Source organism: Strongylocentrotus purpuratus, unplaced genomic scaffold (genome assembly GCF_000002235.5).
Source record: "Strongylocentrotus purpuratus isolate Spur 01 unplaced genomic scaffold, Spur_5.0 spur5_scaffold_2, whole genome shotgun sequence".
NCBI classification, from domain to species: Eukaryota; Metazoa; Echinodermata; class Echinoidea; order Camarodonta; family Strongylocentrotidae; genus Strongylocentrotus; species Strongylocentrotus purpuratus.
The window spans coordinates 29,407,229-29,426,909 of record NW_022145605.1 but is presented as its reverse complement, the minus strand read 5'-3'; the positions used below and the strand labels follow the sequence as shown (position 1 = coordinate 29,426,909).

The following is a 19,681-nucleotide window of genomic DNA, read 5'->3' as shown; positions in this document are numbered from 1 at the left end:
TCCTTATCTTTCTACGCTTATTACTCAGCCAGTATACATTTTCTTCCAAAACCGTTTGGCACACAACATTTATTTGTAATCTTAAACATTCAGTGTAAGTTTTGTTTGATTCTGTGAAAATTAATTTTCTTTTTTTTTACCAGAACTCAAGTTTATCTTTAAGTGACATACCTGTAACACAACTTGGGAATGTCAAACATCAGAAGAGTTTATCATTCTGCATTCAAGATCCATGCAGAAACATGACATTGTTGCAATACGTAGACTTGAAACACAATTTTACAAATCAAATACATTTACCTGAAAGATTCCACATATCTCATTTGTCAGCTCCACGAGATGCCTCTCTCCTTGCTGTGAAGCTGTTGCTATGGAGATAGCAAGCTCCCTCTTGAGGTGTGGCAGCTCTTCCGCTCCGTAGAAGACGGCGGTCAGACTCCTGGTGATGATCGGAGCCAGGCTGTGACCTACGCCGCACGAGGTCAGGAGGGAGCGGTCATGGAGTCGTCCATTCTGCTGCGATGACGTCAGCAGCTGGTTTGACAGGAGCTGGAGGTGTGAGATGTGTTGTCTGGCGCCACCATTGGCAGCGAGCGGAGAGGCAGAGGAGGGGTGTTGCTCGGTCGGTGAGAGTGAAAGGGTACATGGGATGGCTTCAATGACCTCGGGGCTTTGGCAGTGAGAGAGGAACTTGGTAAGGGCTGTTCGACAGTAGAGGCGGGCCAACGACGATTCCAGTTGCAGAAGTTCCCTGTGTTTCAAAAAAATTCAGATAGCACAGAATCAATATGGATTTGGTTTCAAGCATACAGTGCAACAGCTACTTCTTGTTCTTTTATACTCATCTCTAGAGCCCCTCAATATAAACGGTTGCATTTGTTTAAAGAAACTGACTTTGAAATGTTCAGAATTTCACTTTCAGGTCTTTAAATAAAATTATGGAGTTGGGATTTAAATTTACAAACGTTTATGCAAGAGGCCTATACATGCAGTTAGTAAATTTCAGTGTAGATATAAAAAGATTTACTGCTGGCTTTGGTTGGACATATTTTGAGATTATGAATCGTGATAAAATTGTAAAATTACAAATACAGGGTCCCGTCTTAAAAAGACTTATGATTGATCCAAATCAATCGCAGGTCCTCCAATCAATCGCAAGTTTGCAGTCTCCTATCTCTTATGTGCATAGTTGCGATTGATATCAACTCTTTGTAAGACGGGGCCCAGGTACATGTATGCACAATTACAGACTTGATGGTGCATCGATCATACCTGTGCAGCTGTATATTTGAGATGTCAATGGACGTTGTCCCGGTCAATGAGCTGCTGACCCGTCGCATGCCAGCTAGAGGGCGCTCTAACATGTCTAGCGGGTACCAGTATCTCACCAGCACACCCTCGCTCCTCAGGTAAGACTCCACCTGAACTAGTTCATGTTGCTGTATAAAAACGAAAGGATTTGTTTATTATTTATTTTCTTTCTAATTAACATACAGTGTATGTCCAGAGAACTTTCACTGCATTCTATTTAAAATAAATGTCTCAATAACAAATCCCCAAAATTAAGCGTAAGTCTAACTTACTCGCAAAGCCCCATTGGTAAGAGAGAGAGAGAAAGAAAGAGAGAAAGAGAGAGAGAGAGGTAGAATAAAAGCTAGATCTAGTTAAATTAATTTAACTGTTAAAACTTTCATCCTATCAAAATCCTAGAAAATTTAGGAGACTAGTGGGGCGTTGCAATCGATTGCAAATATCAGTTGCAAATTTTGCAACTTGCAATCAATTGCAACTTGTAATCAATCGCAACTTTCTTGCAATGCCCCATTATAGTAATGGTACAATGTATTATTTAGCCCATCAAAATACATTTACTGCAGGAGTATACAACAGGCATTCCTCCATAATGCGAGATGACCGCAAAAGAGGCTTCGAAAAGAAGGCATTTTTTATCAGGCTGATAATAAAATAAAACAAGAATATAATTATCATCCTGTATGACTGAAAGTTCTTCTTCATTATAACTGTCCTAAACCCTCTATAATTCTTCTCAAAATAAAAATGTACATGTATATAAGAAATTATTTTGATTTGCCTCTTCTAAATAAGTGTTTAAGAAAAAAAGTCAATTTTAAATGAAGCAGGTGATTAATTACCAAATCTAACCAAAAATGCAAATTTGTATGTGAAAATAGCGATTATAAATTGCATACTGCATTGCCAAGTCAGAGAATTAGTGAATATTATAGTATTAATGACTGCTTTGAGAGAAATAGTTGTTTTTATACGCTCAAGGGAAAGTTAGAATTGTGCTATTGCCCGAGGCGTGCCGAGGGCAATAGCCCAATTGCAACCTTCCCGAGAGCGTATAAAAACAACTATTTCTTGAATATTAAAGCAGTCATTAATACTTTTATATGCCGAAAACAAAAGAGTCAACTAATGACACCACCTTGGCCTTTCTCTAGTTTATCTGCACGGTTGTTTTTTATGAGTGTATCTCTGTATATTCTTCGCACACGTACGGTATCCTCGATCGCTCAAAACATAATTTTAACATGTAAACCTATGGGTAACCATGGTTACTGGGATTTTAGAACTATTTTTTAAAACTATTACATGGGTTTGGAATTTTACCGGGAAATTTACAGGAATAGTTAAAGTTTATGAATGCAATTTCGACCAATCAGATGGCTAGATTTCTTAAGTGAGGTATATAATTACAGTTACATCGTTCTTATTCATGAACAACCAATTGTACTGCTTTAGAAATGGAATTTAAAAAAATTCAGATTCTTTGCTCTTTCTACTTATGCACAATGTGGAACTCCTAGCATTCTGGATCAAAACATAATAAAAAATAACATCTCTAAAAGGAGACAACGAACTGCTACGCATCGATTGGCTCTTACCGAATCCACATTCAGGACGACCCCCGAAAGTCCTAGGGTCTTCAGCATGCTCCTGATGGCGTACTTGGGCACCAACGTCCCTCCTGCGACACTGGTGCTCTCCTCACCCAGAGGTCTGATCATCACCGTGGTACCCTTGCGCACCTTGTCGATGGTGAACTTGGCAGCCTCCTGTTTGACGTCGTCGATGGTCGGGAGGTGGAGGTCTCGGGGGATGCCGCCGTTCTCCTCGTACAGGAACTCCACAGTCTGACGGGCGATGTCCGTCATGCCTGGGAAGGTGAGCGAGACATTGGAATTGTCATTTTCATATAAATATAAAAAATACATATACATATATATATATATATATACAGCCAAACCTGCTTTAGTGACCACCTGTCTACAAAGACCACATTTTTTGTTTCCCTTGAAAATGGTTTCTCATTGAAACATGTACTATAGGAACCTGTACATAAAGACCACCTGCCTATAAAGACCACTTTTCTTGTCTCCCTTGGGTGGTCTTTATAGACAGGTTTCACTGTGTATATATATGTACATCCTCCTTCAATTTGACAAGGGTTCTAAGAAGGTGCATATCAGTTGTCTCACATTTGCAGCCATTGCTCTAACAGCATCCTTTGGCAATCGGAAAACTAGCAGCTAGCTTTAGTCTGCCAGTACAAGTCTGAGGAAGGTGTCTAAACCCTCAACATTGAAACTGTTTCACAGATAAAATGTCTCATAGAAGTCTTTTAGAATTATTCAAACCATTCCTTTTTAAACAGTCTCATACTGTATGTATAGAGAAGTAGATAATAAAGCATGGAATTATAGGGATTGGGTAACTTTGTCTCAGATTCTGAAACAAAATCCTGTATTTAGCTCATGCTGCAATGATAATGATAAACCTTTAGGTCAGTCAAGAATCCCATGACTTTTACAAGCCGATTGCTTGTCTGATTGTCGAGATATTTACGATTGGAAATCAAAATTCAATTTTCGTTTTCCTAACAGTTTTTATAACATTACAGTCTATTGGGGAAAATGAGTAAGGTAAAACCGGTCACTCAAAGATCTTTACTTTTTTGAAGCACTTCATGATCATTTTGAATGTTACACCATATCACAGACACTGATAACACGTAGGGCCATGCATCTAAGATTTAACATTGTTAAACGATCCCTTTAACAGTCTCATATGTATAGAGAAGTAGATCATAAAGCATGGAATTAAGGGTTGTTAAACATGACTAAGAGAGTCTTGTCAAGACAGTCCCCTTAAAGTTTGGCCAAGGGAGAATAGACCTCCCTGGAAGGTCACTGACAGGTGGTTATCTCATCAAATCAGCTCTCAATTAACATTAAAAAAAGGGGATCATGGGGGACCAACAGGCACCGATAAGGCATCGTTTGCTATATAGAGGGCGCAAGTAGCTATAAGTAGTGCAGTGGGGCTTTAAAGTAAACCAAGACTCTTGCTCCTCACCCAGCTGCAGAGCTCCTTTAATCTGTTCCAGACCGGACCTCCTTTCAGCCTCGTTCCTGAACCGTCTCCTGATGACAGGGAACACCTTGAGTTCCCAGGCCCGGACTAGGAGGGCCACGTGGTCCTGCTGGCCTTCCCCGTCCCTCTCCTCCTCATCAGAGTCATCCAGGGCAGAGGATAGGGCGGTCTGGTGGGGGGAGAGACCTGTCGTGGTGAAGTCAGCGTAAGCACCGGGTAAGCTGTAGAGCTGAGACTCAGTGATGTCATACTCTGTTTGAATAAATGAATGAAAGAAATACAATATTTGTTAATATAAAACATCTTTAATAATTTTCAGGTACTGTAAAAAAGTCTGCATCATCGCGAAAGGGAAAACTGTGACATAACACCCATCTAATTTGTGTCTCTGTTCATTTTCACCCTGCTTTTATGGCAATGTGCATTATTTTGACAACCTTGATCATACGTGATGATCAACGATGCTTCAGAAAACTGTTCACGGCCAAGTTCACGTATTTTTTTTTGTCTGATCATGGAATACAGGTGTACTTTGTTTACATTGATGATCCTAGCAACTCTCATGAAGCATAACTGCAAGTATCACTGAAATGAATGTCTGCTCATGGATTATAAACAAACTGCACCACCTAGAATCGAACTACAGACATGAGCGTCCGCCTCACATCTGGGAGGTCGTGGGTTTGAAACCGATGAACACGTCCCACTGGAAACTGGAGCCCTGCACGGGATGAGCGCGTCTTTGCCTTGGCTGAGATATAATCATCTGAATAAATATATTTCCTATGGGAACTCGGTGTTATATGCTCTGGCTCCTAATGGTTAACTTTTGATGCTCTTTCGGAAAATGAAGAAAAAATTGAGAAATTCTAAAAAAAGATTTTTATGACGTCACAGCTTCGGTACTCTATAGTAACAGTATGTGTAAGTCAGAAGCTAAAACCTACCTTTCTTTGGTTTCTGTGGTGTTGCCAATTTGAAGGAGATCCCTGCCACAGCACTGACGGTAGGAGACGCCTGGTCAGCGGATGGGGTCGTGGGAGGGGAACCCTCCTTGTCACTGTCACTCTCCGCCTCCAGATGGAATGGAAGAGCCCCAAAGTTGGCAGTGATCTCTTCCAGAGAGTCCGAGGACTCTAGGGTCGGCGTGTGGTGGCAGTGGCCATCCACGTAGGCGAAGGGTCGACTCCCAAAGTTGGCTCGAACCTGGGTGTTCTGCTCAAGAAGAGGTGGAATAATAATAATAACAATAAATAATACTCAGTTTTTATATAGTGCTTATTAGAATGACTAAGTCCTTCCAAACTTGGAGATTATTACCCCGGCTTTAGCTGTGCTGCCATTGTGGCGCTCTAGCATTTCAAAGAATTGATTCCTGCCAGGTACCCATTAACATCACCTGGGTTGAGTGTGGAAGGAAAACATATTGCAGGCAATCAATGTCATCTAAATGTCATAAATTTATATACCTGGGCCCTGTCTTACAAAGAGTTGCGATTGATCCAAATCGATCAAAACTCCTCTAATCAATCGCAAGTTTGCAGTCTCCTATCTCTTATGTACATAGTTGGATTGATATCAACTCTTTGTAAGACAGGGCCCTGTTGTCTATACCAGGGGGGTGTTTCACAAAGATCCTAAGTCGAACTTATCTCTAAGTTGGACTTAAAAATCATGGAAAGCCATAAGCATCTTTGAAAATATTTTCTAAAAGTTATTTTGAAAGGCATAAAATGTTGATTCAAATCATTCATATTTTCTATTATCTTGGGAGATTTCATGTTCTTGATGTGGAATTTATAAAAAGTCTAAAATACTTGAATTTTCCCTTTTGAATATATTTTATTTTAAGGCTACAAATGGCTCTCCATAATTTTTAAGTCCAACTTAGAGTTAAGTTTGACTTTGGATCTTTGTGAAACACCCCCAGGTGTTTTTTAGCAATTAAAACAATTATGGGTTACTTGAAAAAGATCAAGCAAGTTTATCTGTTATCACAGGTTATACCTGTGATACAGTGTATCTTTAGGGAAAAATCATTATATGTAGATGCTTCCTTCTCACCCAGCTTTGGAATGAACACAAATTCTCATAAATTACCCAAATAGCAGAAAGTCTACTTGCATGAAATGGACATGTACAGACAGCAGTTACCATTTTCTTGCAATTTCAAACAAAGACCACATTTTAAAGGGATTGGGTAACTTTTTCTAAGATTCTGAAACAAAATCCTTGATTCCATTCATGCTGCAATGATAATTATAAACCTTTAGGTCAGTAAGGAACCCTGTGACTTTTACAAGTTGAATACCTGTCTTATTATCAAGATATCTATGATTGGAAATCAAAATTTCATTTTTTCGTTTTCCTATGGTTTTGATATTTACTTTTTTGAAGCCCTTCATGATCTTTTTTTAAGGGCTTCAATAATACACCATATCACAGACACTGATAACACGTAGGGCCATGTACAGGTGTATCTCAGATTTAACATTGTTAAAGGATGCCCTAAAGCGACCACAATCTGACCAGACTTTGATTAGGGTTGTCTTACTCCTTCACTATTTTTCAATTCTGGAAAAACCACTTTGAGTTCTTCTTTTTTTAATTCCATGCCAACCTTGCCACACTTTAAAGCCCCACTGTACTACTTGTAGCTACTTGCTTCCTCTATTTAGAAAACAATGCCTAATCGGTGACCATTGGTTCCCCCCATGATCCTCTTTTTCTCATGTTAATTGAGAGCTGAGTTGATTAGATGGCCACCTGTCAGTGGCCACCCTGGGTGGTCTAATCCCTCCTAGCCAAACTTGTACGGACGGCCTTTAAATTCAACCCTAAACCTACCTTCTTCTGGACGTGTACCACCGGCCACAGCCCTCCGCTGACCTCCTCCAGGGTAGGGGCAAACTTGTGACCGTTCAAGGTCATAAAGATGTGACCTGCTCGACCCGACCCGTTCAGAGGTGGGGGGTCGTCGTTCTGCTGCCAGCCCATACCGATGACATCTCCGACCTTGAGAGTGATGTCCAGACGGACGCTCTTCCATCGCAGGAGACTCGCCCCGCTGTAATGGATGGCATGCCCACTCCTGTATGTAAGAGAAGAAGAATATTTCAATGGCTGACTGTTTTGTTTGTTAAAAAGAGAAGGTTGAGTTCTGGGAAGAGGTGAAAAATAATTTGCAAGCGTTATTGTTATTTTGCAAGTGTGGATGAACATCAGATACAAAGTGTTCCCTGAAAAGCATGGCTCTTCAAATGCCTTAATATTCTAGATATGTCATGTAACAGCATAAAAATTCCGTACTAGTTGGCAGCTCTGCCCTTCCAGTTTGACTTTTTAGGGCTTGTTGGGGCAGTTACTGCAATAAAGAAAGGTATAAAGAAAGCACATCTCCTACTCACACAGGGAAGAGTACAGTCCCAATAGGGTTGGTCCAATTGTTGGCACCATCCTTCTTTTCAGCGGGCGGGGCCAGGCCCATGGATACGTTAGGACCAGAGTCTTCGGCAGCATCGCCATAGGAACAGATCTCAAGCTCCCAGTAGAATGAGGTCGCCTGTATTGCAATTAAAGCAAAAAGTCAATCAAGAAGGATATTCTATGTACATGTTTAATCGCATGGTCCAAAGTACAGAATAAAATAATATGAAACACCTCGAGAATTTCTTGTACTGTACATGTAAGTTTTTAATTTTTTTTATGAAGGCCACAGACTAATTTTGACATACAATTGAAAAAGGCAAAATATTACTATGGAGGTGAAGATATGTTACATAGAACAAAGTCCATGTTTATATGCATTATTTATTAAATAAAATAAGGATATTTGGATGCAAGGCGAGAAGTTTTGACCATTCTTTAACTAAATCAAATCAACACTTTTTCAGTCCATACATTAAAAATAACAATATTCCCTTCTTGCAAAGCGCACGTCTCATTATGATGTAACGTCTCTACATGTTTCCAAAGAGCTTTAGGAAATTATTACCTCAGCTATAGCTCTGGCAGCGCAGAGTGCATATAAAGGAATAATCCTACCAGGTACCCATTTTTCATCACCTGGGTGGAGTGTGGCAAATGTAGTTTAACATCCTGCCAAAGGACGTTAGTGCTGTGGCAGGGATTTGAACCCGTACCTTGTCATTCACAGTCCAGAGACTTATTCACTGGACCATCCTACCTCTACATTGTCTAAATGTTTAGCAGTGATTTATAACTAATCTCTATCACTTCTTTACCCAGCCATTACAAAACTCCAAAATTGAAAATGTCAACAAAATTTGTGTTTTATCTCTTTCACCAGGCTCACACATTTCATAGGTTTACCTGATGAGGCACCGCCTGAGTCGCATAGCACATGACACCGGCCGGCAGACCACCTGAGGTCACAGGGTCACCCAGAAAGGTCAAGGAGGTCATGCACCGAGAGAAGAGACACGCCTTGACTGGTGGGTAGGAACGGCTGGGGTCGAGGGTCATGTCGTGGACCTGGAAACAGTGAGTTATGATGAAATGTATGAGTAGAAGTAAACCTTGAACCACAAAGATATTTTTTTTAACCCTTTGCCTATGGACACCACATGATCCCTGTATGAAGCCGATAGGAAAGAAGGAAATCAGTAGCCAATTGATTAATTAATCAATATTGTTTCTCCTGTACTCATTTACAATGCTGGTAATTAAAAAGATGAATTTCTAATCTTATATTTTAGGGTAGTAATATAGTGAATGACACAGACTTCTTCAGTAGCTTTCACAGTGTTTGCCAATCACCTTTGGTTACGTGAATAACCATGAAAGGATTCTGATCATAATCTGTTGTTCCTGGATTGCAGCAAACTAGAAAAGCTAAAATCGCTCTCTGCTCTTGAACTCCATAACTCCTGTATCGTTATCACTGTACAGGGACCCCTTTCACAAAGCCTTTTTTCAATGACAAATGACAAAAATCAGTGACAAATCTACTGATAGCCAATCAGAATCAAGGATTTCACTAGCTTATAACGAAAAATGTCATTAGTCAACGATGACAAGTTTTGTGAAATGGTGCCAGTATTACAATCAACTCACACTTGAGATGCTCTGCTTGGCTGGAGGTGTAGGGGGCCTGGCACAGTCTCTATACAGCATTCTCAGCTTCTCACACTGGGCTCCTAGTACCTTCTGCCTCTCCCCTGCCACGGAAACATAGAGATACGTGTGTCACAGGGCATGTACATGAAGATGGTACCGTATGAATACGTCTCTTTCCTGCCACAAGGGCGTTTCATGCTGCTTTACAGAATACATGTACATGTACTGTACATGTATGAGTAATAACATGCTTTTGGCTCTAAACAGACAAATTAGCCTTTCTTTACAGGAAATAAAAGGTATTTGAAACATTAGGAAGCTCTTATTGCACATCTATGGACTATTTTACATTTAGCATGATATTACATGTATGTAAAATTAATCACAAGGGTTTTGACAGCAAGATAAACAAGAAACTCCAAAAAGCCTAATTGTGATATATTTCTGCGCAATATGGATTTTTGTAGTAAAATTTGAAGATAGGCTTGGCCCAAGTTGGTATGAACTTTATCATTGATGAAGAAGGGTGTTTGTTATTTCAGAATAATCAATGGCTGTCAATTAACGTGTGCTAACTTCAGAGGCGTATTTTAGTTTATAAGATGATGAAGCAGATCCTAATCAAATGATTGGTTGCCAGCGTACACGTGACCAGGCATTTATTTTGCCTGACACGTAATTTTACTAATGACAGGTCATTTAGTAAATACTAATGACCTGTCATTAATAAAAACATGTTATACAAGATCATTTTATAAAACAAATAATACACATCATTTTGTTCAGGCATTAGTAAAATTACCCACACCCGGTACCTTTAAAACAGTCCAAACACCCTTGACAATTGTCTCGGGCGTGTCGGACTGTTCCAAAGGTACCTTGTATTGTGTGGGTTATACTTAGTAATGCCCTCACTGCTGTGTATTATTTGCCAGGAACTGCAGAAGGGATTTGAACAAACCTGTTCCGCATTGTTGAGAGAGTGACTTGAGCACCTCCAAGGGGCGGTTGGTCTGCATCACAAACTCCGAGGCAAAGTTGGAGTCATTCATATGATGGGCAAGAACAGCACAAGCTCTGTTGGTTGGCAAAAGACAGAGGTTCCAAATATAAGAAAAACATTTTCTCTACAAAGATTCTAGTTGCAGGGTGAGACATCACTAAGTCTGCCAATCAAATCAAACAATGATTTAGTAGTAGCCTGTAGAATAGTAATCTATACAATTCTACATCTTTAACTAAAATGTAGTATCTTTACTATTTAATTTCCAAATGAGAGATGTCCCCAAGTTATTCAGTTGCTAAAATATGTAACTATGTACACCTGTATAAATGAAAATTATCACTATACACCATGTACTTTTGTAAGTACAGTTCCGCCTGCGATCAACGTCACAGTGGATCGCGCGCATACGCGTGCACTTGCGCGCGAACGCGATTGATCGCGATCAGCTTAGAGCGTGGAAAACATTGCTAAAATGTAATGCAGTCCTTCCGTATGAAATGTCGCCCTCTGTTGGCGATAGTTTGCTTTTTTATTTTTGTCAGTTATTGTTGCTACTTACGCATAATGTTGCGGCGGGAATCTCAAAGTGAAATCTAATCGGCGGGGAAAAAATATATTAGACGTTCATTTTTTGACTAAATTGAAGGCGGATGACTTTTGAATTCGCTAAACCAAAATTAAATCGGTAGACTTGTTATCTAATGAGACGCAATATTTATCTATTTTTTCAAAAAGCTATTTGAGTTGCGGCGGGAACCTCAAAGTGATAACTAATCGGCGGTGAAAAAATATATTAGACGTTATCTTTCAATTTCGATTTAATTTAAGGCGGTTCCTTTTTTAATTCGCTAAACCAAAATTAAATAGGTGGACTTGTTATCTTATCAGACGCACTACTATTTTTCAAAAGACGATTTAAGTTTCGGCGGGAAACTAATCGGCGGACAAAAATGTATTAGACGTTATCTTTCTATTTTTATTAAATTGAAGGCGGATCCTTTTCAAAATATCTAAACCAAAATGAAATCGGCGAACTTATTTTCTTTTATGACGCAATATTTGTCTCTTTTTCCAAAAAACGATTTAAGTTGCGGCGGGTCTTTTGGGGGAATTTTAAAGTGAAAACTATTCACGTGACAGTTGATCGCGCGCATATGCGTGCACTTGCGATAGCAATCACTTTAATGCATGGAATTGCTAAATTGAATGCGGCACTTAAGTGAATACTAGGTTATCTTTCTTTAGGCTAGTTGATTAAATTGAAGGTGGATCCTTTTCGAACTCTCTAAACCACAATTAAATTGGTGGACTTGTTATCTTATCAGACGCAATACCTTTCTATTTTTCATAAGATGATTTAAGTTGCGGTGGGAATATGAAAGTGAAAACTAGTCGGTAACGAAAAAATATGTTAGACAATATCACTCTATTTTTTATTAAATTGAAGGTGGAACCTTTTCGAACTCTCTAAACCAAAATCGAATCGGCTGACTTGTTATCTTTTATGACGCAATATTTTGTCTCTTTTTTTTTTGGAAAAAAGATTCAAGTTGCGGTGGGTCTTTTGGGGAATTTTAAAGTGAAAACTATTCACGTGGCAGTTGATCGCGCGCATATGCGTGCACTTGCGATCGCAATCACTAACTTTAATGCATGGAAAACATTGCTAAAATTGAATGCGACAGTTTAGTGAAATCTATGTTATCTTTCTTTAGGCATATTGATTAAATTGTAAGTGGATCCTTTTTTAATTCGCTAAACCAAATTAATCGGTAGACTTGCTATCTTATAAAACGCAATATTTATCTATTTTTCAAAAGACGATTTAAGTTGCGGGGGAACCTCAAAGTGATAACTAATCGGCGGAGAAAAAATATATTAGACGCTATCTCTTTTTCAAAAAATGATTTAAGTTGCGGCGGGTCTTTTGGGGGACTTTTAAAGTGAAATATATTCACATCACAGTTGATCGCGCACATATGCGTGCACTTGCGAACGCAATTGATCGTAATAATTTTAATGCATGAAAACATTGCTAAAATTGAATGCGACAGTTAAGTAAAAACTATGTTATCCTACTTTATGCCTATTGATTGAATTGAAGGTGGGTCAAAAAATTGTATTTCTATACCCCCCATTCACATGAAATACTAGTAGCGGATCTGTATCTTACCGCGTAGCGCGGAAGCTCGGACGTTTCATTAAATTGTTAAAGAAAGAAGACGATTCGTTGTACCATTCTCGACTCTTAATCCTTGTCTAGATTCAGTTTCTTTTGATGTTTCATTAAATTATTAAAGAAAGAAGACGATTCGTTGTACCATTCTCGACTCTTAATCCTTGTCTGAAATCAGTTCCCCCACCTCCCCCCCCCCCCTTCCCGCGCGAAGCGCGGAAGCTTTGATATTTCATTAAATTATAAGAGAAAGAAGGCGATTCGTTGTACCGTTTTCAAATCTTAATCCTTGTTTGAATCAAGTTCCAATTCCTCCGCGCATATAGCGCGGAAACTCTGAAGTTTCATTAAATTATTAAAGAAAGAAGACGTTTAGTTGTACCATTCTCGACTCTTACTCAATGTTTGAATTCAGTTCCTCCCCCCCCCACCCCTTCCCGCGCGAAACGCGAAAGCTTTGACGTTTCACTAATAGAGAAAGAAGGCGATTCGTTGTACCGTTCCCGACTCTTAATCCTTGTCTAAATTCAGTTTCCTTTGGCGTTTCATTAAATTATTAAAGAGAGAAGACGTTTCGTTGTACCATTCTCGACTCTTTACCCTTGACTGAATTCAGTTTCTCCCCCCCCCCCCCCTTCCCGTGCAAAGCGCGGAAGCTTTGGCGTTTCGTTAAATTATTAGAGAAAGAAGATGTTTCGTTGTACCGTTTTCGACTCTTAATTTTGTTTGAATCAAGTTCCAATTCCTCCGCGCATAGCACAGAAACTCTGACGTTTCATTCAATTATTAAAGAAAGAAGACGTTTCGTTGTACCATTCTCGACTCTTTACCCTTGACTGAATTCAGTTTCTCCCCCCCCCCCCTTCCCGTGCAAAGCGCGGAAGCTTTGGCGTTTCGTTAAATTATTAGAGAAAGAAGATGTTTCGTTGTACCGTTTTCGACTCTTAATTTTGTTTGAATCAAGTTCCAATTCCTCCGCGCATAGCACAGAAACTCTGACGTTTCATTAAATTATTAGAGAAAGAAGACGATTCGTTGTACCGTTCTCGACTCTTAATCCTTTTTCTTCTTACGTCCTCTTCCTTTCTTCTTTTTTTTCTCTCTCTCTCTCTCTCTTTTTTTTGGGGGGGGGGGGGGCGGGCGACCGCCCCCACCGCCACACAACCCCATGGCTACGCGCCTGTATCCTCTCTGTTTCTTATTCCTACTCTCTACTTCTTTTTTTGCACTTTTGCGCTTCGCGCTTAACATTTAGCTTTTAGATTGAATAAATTGAATAAATTCATCAATTCCTGATGAAGCCGTATGAGCGAGAATTCAATTTATTTTTGTCTCATATACGGTTGTCTCATTTGCGTATGTATCATGAAAATGAGATAGCAAAATGTGTATATTGATGGTCATCTTGCGAGTATAATAACCGTTAACTACTCTCATCGGGCTCTCATTAATTTTTCTCTTCATTTTTTTTTGATGGTAATGTACAGGCCACCCCCACCTGAAATATTGGGGGAGGGGGGATATATCCCCCACCCCCACCCCCCCCCCCCCCGGGATCGACACCCATGCCCTATTTTGTATTAAATTGAAGGTGGATCCTTTTCGAACTCTCTAAACCAAAATCGAATGGGCGGACTTATTATCTTTTATGACGCAATATTTGTCTCTTTTTCAAAAAATGATTTAAGTTGCGGCGGGTCTTTTGGGGGGACTTTTAAAGTGGAATATATATATATTCACGTCACAGTAAGTTGATCGCGTGCATATGCGTGCACTTGCGAACGCAATCGATCGCAATCACTTTAATGCAACTTTAATCAACTAGGCTAGTTGATTAAATTGAAGGTGGATCCCTTTCGAACTCTCTATTAAAACCAAAATCAAATTGGCGGACTTGTTATCTTTTATGACATAATATTTTCTATTTTTTAAAAGATGATTTAAGTTGCGGCGGGAATCTCAAAGTAAAAGCTAATCGGTGGCGAAAAAATATATTAGACGTTATCTCTTTTTCAAAAAATTATTTAGAGTTGCGGCGGGTCTTTTGGGGGGACTTTTAAAGTGAAATATATTCACATCACAGTTGACCGCGCGCATATGCGTGCACTTGCGAACGCAATCGATCGCAATCACTTTAATGCATGAAAACATTGCTAAAATTGAATGCGACAGTTTAGTGAAAACTATGTTATCCTACTTTATGCCTATTGATTGAATTGAGGGTGGGTCAAAAATGTGTATGCCTATACCCCCCCCCCCCCCCATTCACCGTAAATCATAGCGGATCTGTATCTTACCCCTATACTGATATTTTCAAGCTCTCTTCATTTCCCAGGTTCCTCATATGATCTACATGTAGGCCTACTAGGTTTTTTTTTTTTAATTGTCACTTTTTATTGATAACAATTCAAAAGTTCTAAAGCCTAGTGCCCACTGTGCGATCTGAGCTTATTATTTATCCGATTTTTCTCAAACCTTCACTAATGTGCTTCTTTGATTTTTTTTCCATTTGTCCAAGCAATCTGCTTTATAAAAGGTTAATTCTCCTTTAATGATAATTCATTGTAGGCCGCCTACATGTGACGCCTGACAGAGTTGTTGTACCTGGATATTTCTACATCATAGTCGAGTGACCAATATGCTAATTTGAGATTCACATAGGTCTAGATGTATGTTTGTCTGTTTAAGGGCAAGGAGTTTTCTTATTATTTCCTTTGTCCGATTTGATAGTTCAAACTTTCAACTATATATTTCTTTGATTTTTCTGTTTTCGCACAATTACAATTGTTACTCGGGTTGGGTTCCCCTTGCATTTATGTAGCTAGTGTATTAAAACCAGAATTGGATCATTTACGTAAAACACACGTAGATCTATATATACACATCTCAATTATCAAGATTATACCTAATTACGTATGCACAGTTTGCTTTTCTAGTCGCATGCATATCATGCGCACATGCCGGACATAATTACACACACAAGTACTCAGAACATTTATAACACACGCGCTACATACACATACATACAGCATACGTATGTGAAAAATCCATAGAGATATATACTTAATAAGTAGTATAGTGTTTAGTAGTATATATCTCTATGGAAAAATCACACTTGCACACATACTAGACGCGCATTAGTACATAGTCGCACTGGGGTCAATGCATAGTCGGTCGTCAGTGCGCTATGCACACAAAATAGAGCACGCTGAGTAATGTTATGAATGAGGTCGCCTTTTCAGAGAGGTCAGGTCGTAGTCTATTTAAATGACGCGTTTGAGCTATATATTTCTGATATTTAGACAGGGTGGCTAATTTCCCTGATAGTGGTGGTTCCATGAGGCCCTGATTGGTAACAATAATATTCGATATCAATTATGAATATAAACTCGTAATAGCAAAAACTCAAAATACAGAACAAAATAAATATAGACCCGAGACCTGTACAAATACTTTGGTATCCTCGTATTTGAATATAATTTTTTGGGAAAGGAAATATTGTTGCGTATTTCTCAAATCTTAATATAGATCCTATTATTATAATATACATGAATTTAAACTAGACCGTAATTATTTTTTGTAATCCGATGAAAAGAAATCATGAGTATTTTTAGACTATCAACAAAAACTACAAGTAGGCCTATAGCCTAGGCCTGTAGATCATAGCGATAGATCTTTAGTTTTGGAAGCTCTTATACAAAGTATAGAGAGACGATTTTGACTGCACACATTTGGGGTACCAAATTTATTTAGGCCTATATACATAGAGTATTATCACAAGGTAGTATTGCCACTCAAATCACAAATTGACTATAATAGCAATTGATATATAAGCCTACATGTACGAAGTATAAATAGGCCTACAAATATCTTAAATAATAAGGCCCCTGAAACTCCGAGTCGATTGCGAGTTTCCCGTCACACCTTTTCAGCTCATAATGAGGCAACTATTTCATTATTCACTATTCATTATTTGAAAATTCTTTGAGTAGAACTTTTTACGTACCCTTTATTCAATTTTGTTGGTTCAACTTGTGTACTTCCTGTTTGTTAAATAATTTCATGCATGTATTAACATCTTATTAATGCACATTGTTAGTATTATCTTATTGTGGTAATTTGTATTGATATTAATACAAACATTAACAACAAAAAAACAAAAACCCACGTATACAAGCTATATAATAGAAGAGTACTTTTAATAGTGACATGTGTGAAAAACCTTTCTAATTCTACACTATAACATGTCACTTCCAAGATATACATGATGCACAGCATACATACATATGATTTACTTAAAACATAAACATAAATTGCGCTGTTTTAAATGTTTGATTTGATTTTTCCAATTTCTTTATCCTTTACTGACCTCAAATTTTGTTATTTTGGGGCTTATGTTTTAGAAGTAAATATCATTGTAAGGTTTATTAGTGCATGATGAAGTCATTGAACAATATGGTACATGGTATCGATATGTAATCGATCTCAAAACAAAAATTAAAAAATGTTAAGTAAAACAATAGCCCACAAATTTTAAGAAGATGTAGTTCTGTTGTGTTTGATTTGAGACAATTCAGAATGTGTCTCCCAGTGGAGGAGGTCGCGAAACTGTACTAAGGAATCACGACTTGTATTGCTGCAGTTGTTACCAGACCTTTTAATATCAATTATATTTATCGCACATTTGGTCAAACTGTTATTTAAAAAAATATAAATTCCAAGTACGGTCCTGGGGAACATTTGCTTTGTTCCTGTGTTTTAAGTTCACATTCTTCACCAATTTTAAATACCACTACAAGTCAGGCGAATAGCCGCGGGTGGGGGCAGTCGACCCCCCCCCCCCCCACAACAAAAAAGAGAGAGAGAAGAGAAGAAAAAAAGGGAGAGGACGTAGGAAGAAAAAGGAGCATACAAAGACAAGAGTTGAGAACGGTACAACGAATCGTCTTCTTTCTCTACTAATTTAATGAAACGTCAAAGCTTCCACGCTTCGCGCAGGAGGGGAGGGGGGGGGGGGGAACTGAATCCAGACAAGGATTAAGAGTCGAGAACAAATCGTCTTTTTTCTCTGATACATTTAATGAAACGTCAAGCTTTCGCGCAAAACAATGGATTCTGAGTGGGGCATTCTGGCTGCATTCCGAATGCCAATTGCATAAATCCGTGACGCCTCAGGTCAAAGGTTACCTGACAAAGTAATTAACTATTGGGTCTAAACAATTAAAAGATATCGTATTGCCTAAAACATCTAAAACATGGGTCGATCAAGGGGCGGATCTAGCTTTTTGCCAGGTGGGGGGGGGGGGGGGGGGGTGATTAAAAAAAAGTCCAAAAATCGCGCCGTTTTACTGTTTTTTTTCTGAGTGGGGCATTCTGGCGACATTCCGAATGCCAATTGTATAAATCCGTGACGTAATTAACTATTAGGCCTAAAAAATAAAAAGATGTTGTGCCTTAGGTGCTAAAACAGGGGTCGGTCGGAAATCTTTTTTTTTTCTTTCCTTTTTTTTTATCGCCCTTTTTGGGCTGATATTTTTCAGTTTTGTATGTTTGTTTTTTTTTTTTTCTTTTTTTGTTCTCGCCCTCTTTGGGTTGCTAATTTTCAATTTTAAATATTTTAATGCTTTAAAACATGTGTTTCAGCGACATCATTCCATTCATATCTTTTCACCTTATACTAATCCATGGTTTACAATGTTGTGTTGAGACAACACTCTCTGCTTCCCAAGCTGACGAAGTTGTTTTCAACTACCTGTAAAACTTGTTAGCAATGTGAAGATTGTTGACAAATTGTACAGGTGGTCCCGGGCAAAAAGTGGTCTCTTTACTAACCAAAGAAGGGACCGAAACTGACACAGGAAAAGACAGCCAGACAGTTTTGCATGCAAGAGGTTCAAATCATAGCCTATCACAAAATTTGTATCTAAACTGGCCCGCTTCATAAAATATGCTCTTCATTCCTGTTTCAGTCCTGGGGATTGTTCCAAGTGTATGTTTGTATCCGTTTTTTGAGTTTGAAATGAGTCAAATCTGACCCCCAAAAAATTAACAATTCATATACATTCATATACTGTATATCCATGTTTTAATCCGAGTTGTACAATATACAAAGTTACACACCAACTTACACTTTCTGGAAAACTTTAATAAAGAAACAATATTTGAATAAATAAACACAAATACATGTGTGTTTTCTTGCACACATGATTTCATCCACTTCTGCTACACACCGAATTGTACTTGTTTATGAAAGCACCAACATCTCTGGAAGTATAGTCTTCCTGTACACATTCTAGTTTTTACTGTCTATACTAAATGTCTGAATCAGGCGCGTACGCAAGGGGGGGGGGGTGGGGGGTCGGACCCCCTCAATCTTTTTCTTTTTATAAAAGAAAGAAATAATAATAATTATAAAAAACTTGTGCTTAAGGGTGACCAAAAAAGGTGACCCCCCCCCCCCCCGCTTATTCAGCGGCTGGCTGAGTCAAATCTTGGACTCCCCCCCCCCCCCCCCAACAAAAAAATGCTTCCCCCCCCCCTCTTCATTATATGGCTCTTCCTTTATGTTTAAAAAAAAAACTTTTTATTAAGCATTACTTCTCACGTCGGATATAATTATTTGACAAAATTATGCAAGGAATAGATCGCATACGATCCCATCTGATTGCAGCTGATCGCAGTTGATCGCAGACAATGACTGTGTGTTCTGGTAACATTGAGGCTTGTGGATAGTTCTCAATGTTGTAGGGTAGGTTTGAAGAAGAAAAAAAAAACAGAACCCTAACGTTTGAGATATGGGGAGACATTATGGGGATGTATGAGAAGTATCTGTTATGGGTGGAGATTCCTTTTCGAAAGGTTTACAAACGTAATAGTCGGGGGCTAGGTTAAGCCTCTCCAATGTATAGTTTAAATAAAACGACTATCGATCGATCTTTCCGTATTGTAGCTTTGTGCTTAAATTTCATTGGCATTTATATTCCCTTTTAAAGATTTATTTAATTTGACGAGACCCCTTCTCC

At 38.7% G+C, this 19,681-nt stretch overlaps 1 protein-coding gene across 1 annotated transcript in view; it reads right to left on the bottom strand.

Moving 5' to 3' along the window:
* LOC115918801 (probable E3 ubiquitin-protein ligase HECTD4) overlaps positions 1–19,681 on the bottom strand; it is a 49,564-nt gene that overhangs the window by 13,873 nt on the left and 16,010 nt on the right. Inside the window, exons 2-11 of the mRNA XM_030991197.1 lie at positions 10,439–10,554; positions 9,475–9,578; positions 8,731–8,892; positions 7,806–7,960; positions 7,246–7,489; positions 5,346–5,613; positions 4,381–4,650; positions 2,910–3,181; positions 1,273–1,439; positions 301–751 (exon numbers count right to left, since the gene is read on the bottom strand). Of these exons, the coding sequence (XP_030847057.1) occupies positions 301–751; positions 1,273–1,439; positions 2,910–3,181; positions 4,381–4,650; positions 5,346–5,613; positions 7,246–7,489; positions 7,806–7,960; positions 8,731–8,892; positions 9,475–9,578; positions 10,439–10,554 (2,209 nt within the window). The remainder of the gene's footprint in view (positions 1–300; positions 752–1,272; positions 1,440–2,909; positions 3,182–4,380; positions 4,651–5,345; positions 5,614–7,245; positions 7,490–7,805; positions 7,961–8,730; positions 8,893–9,474; positions 9,579–10,438; positions 10,555–19,681) is intronic.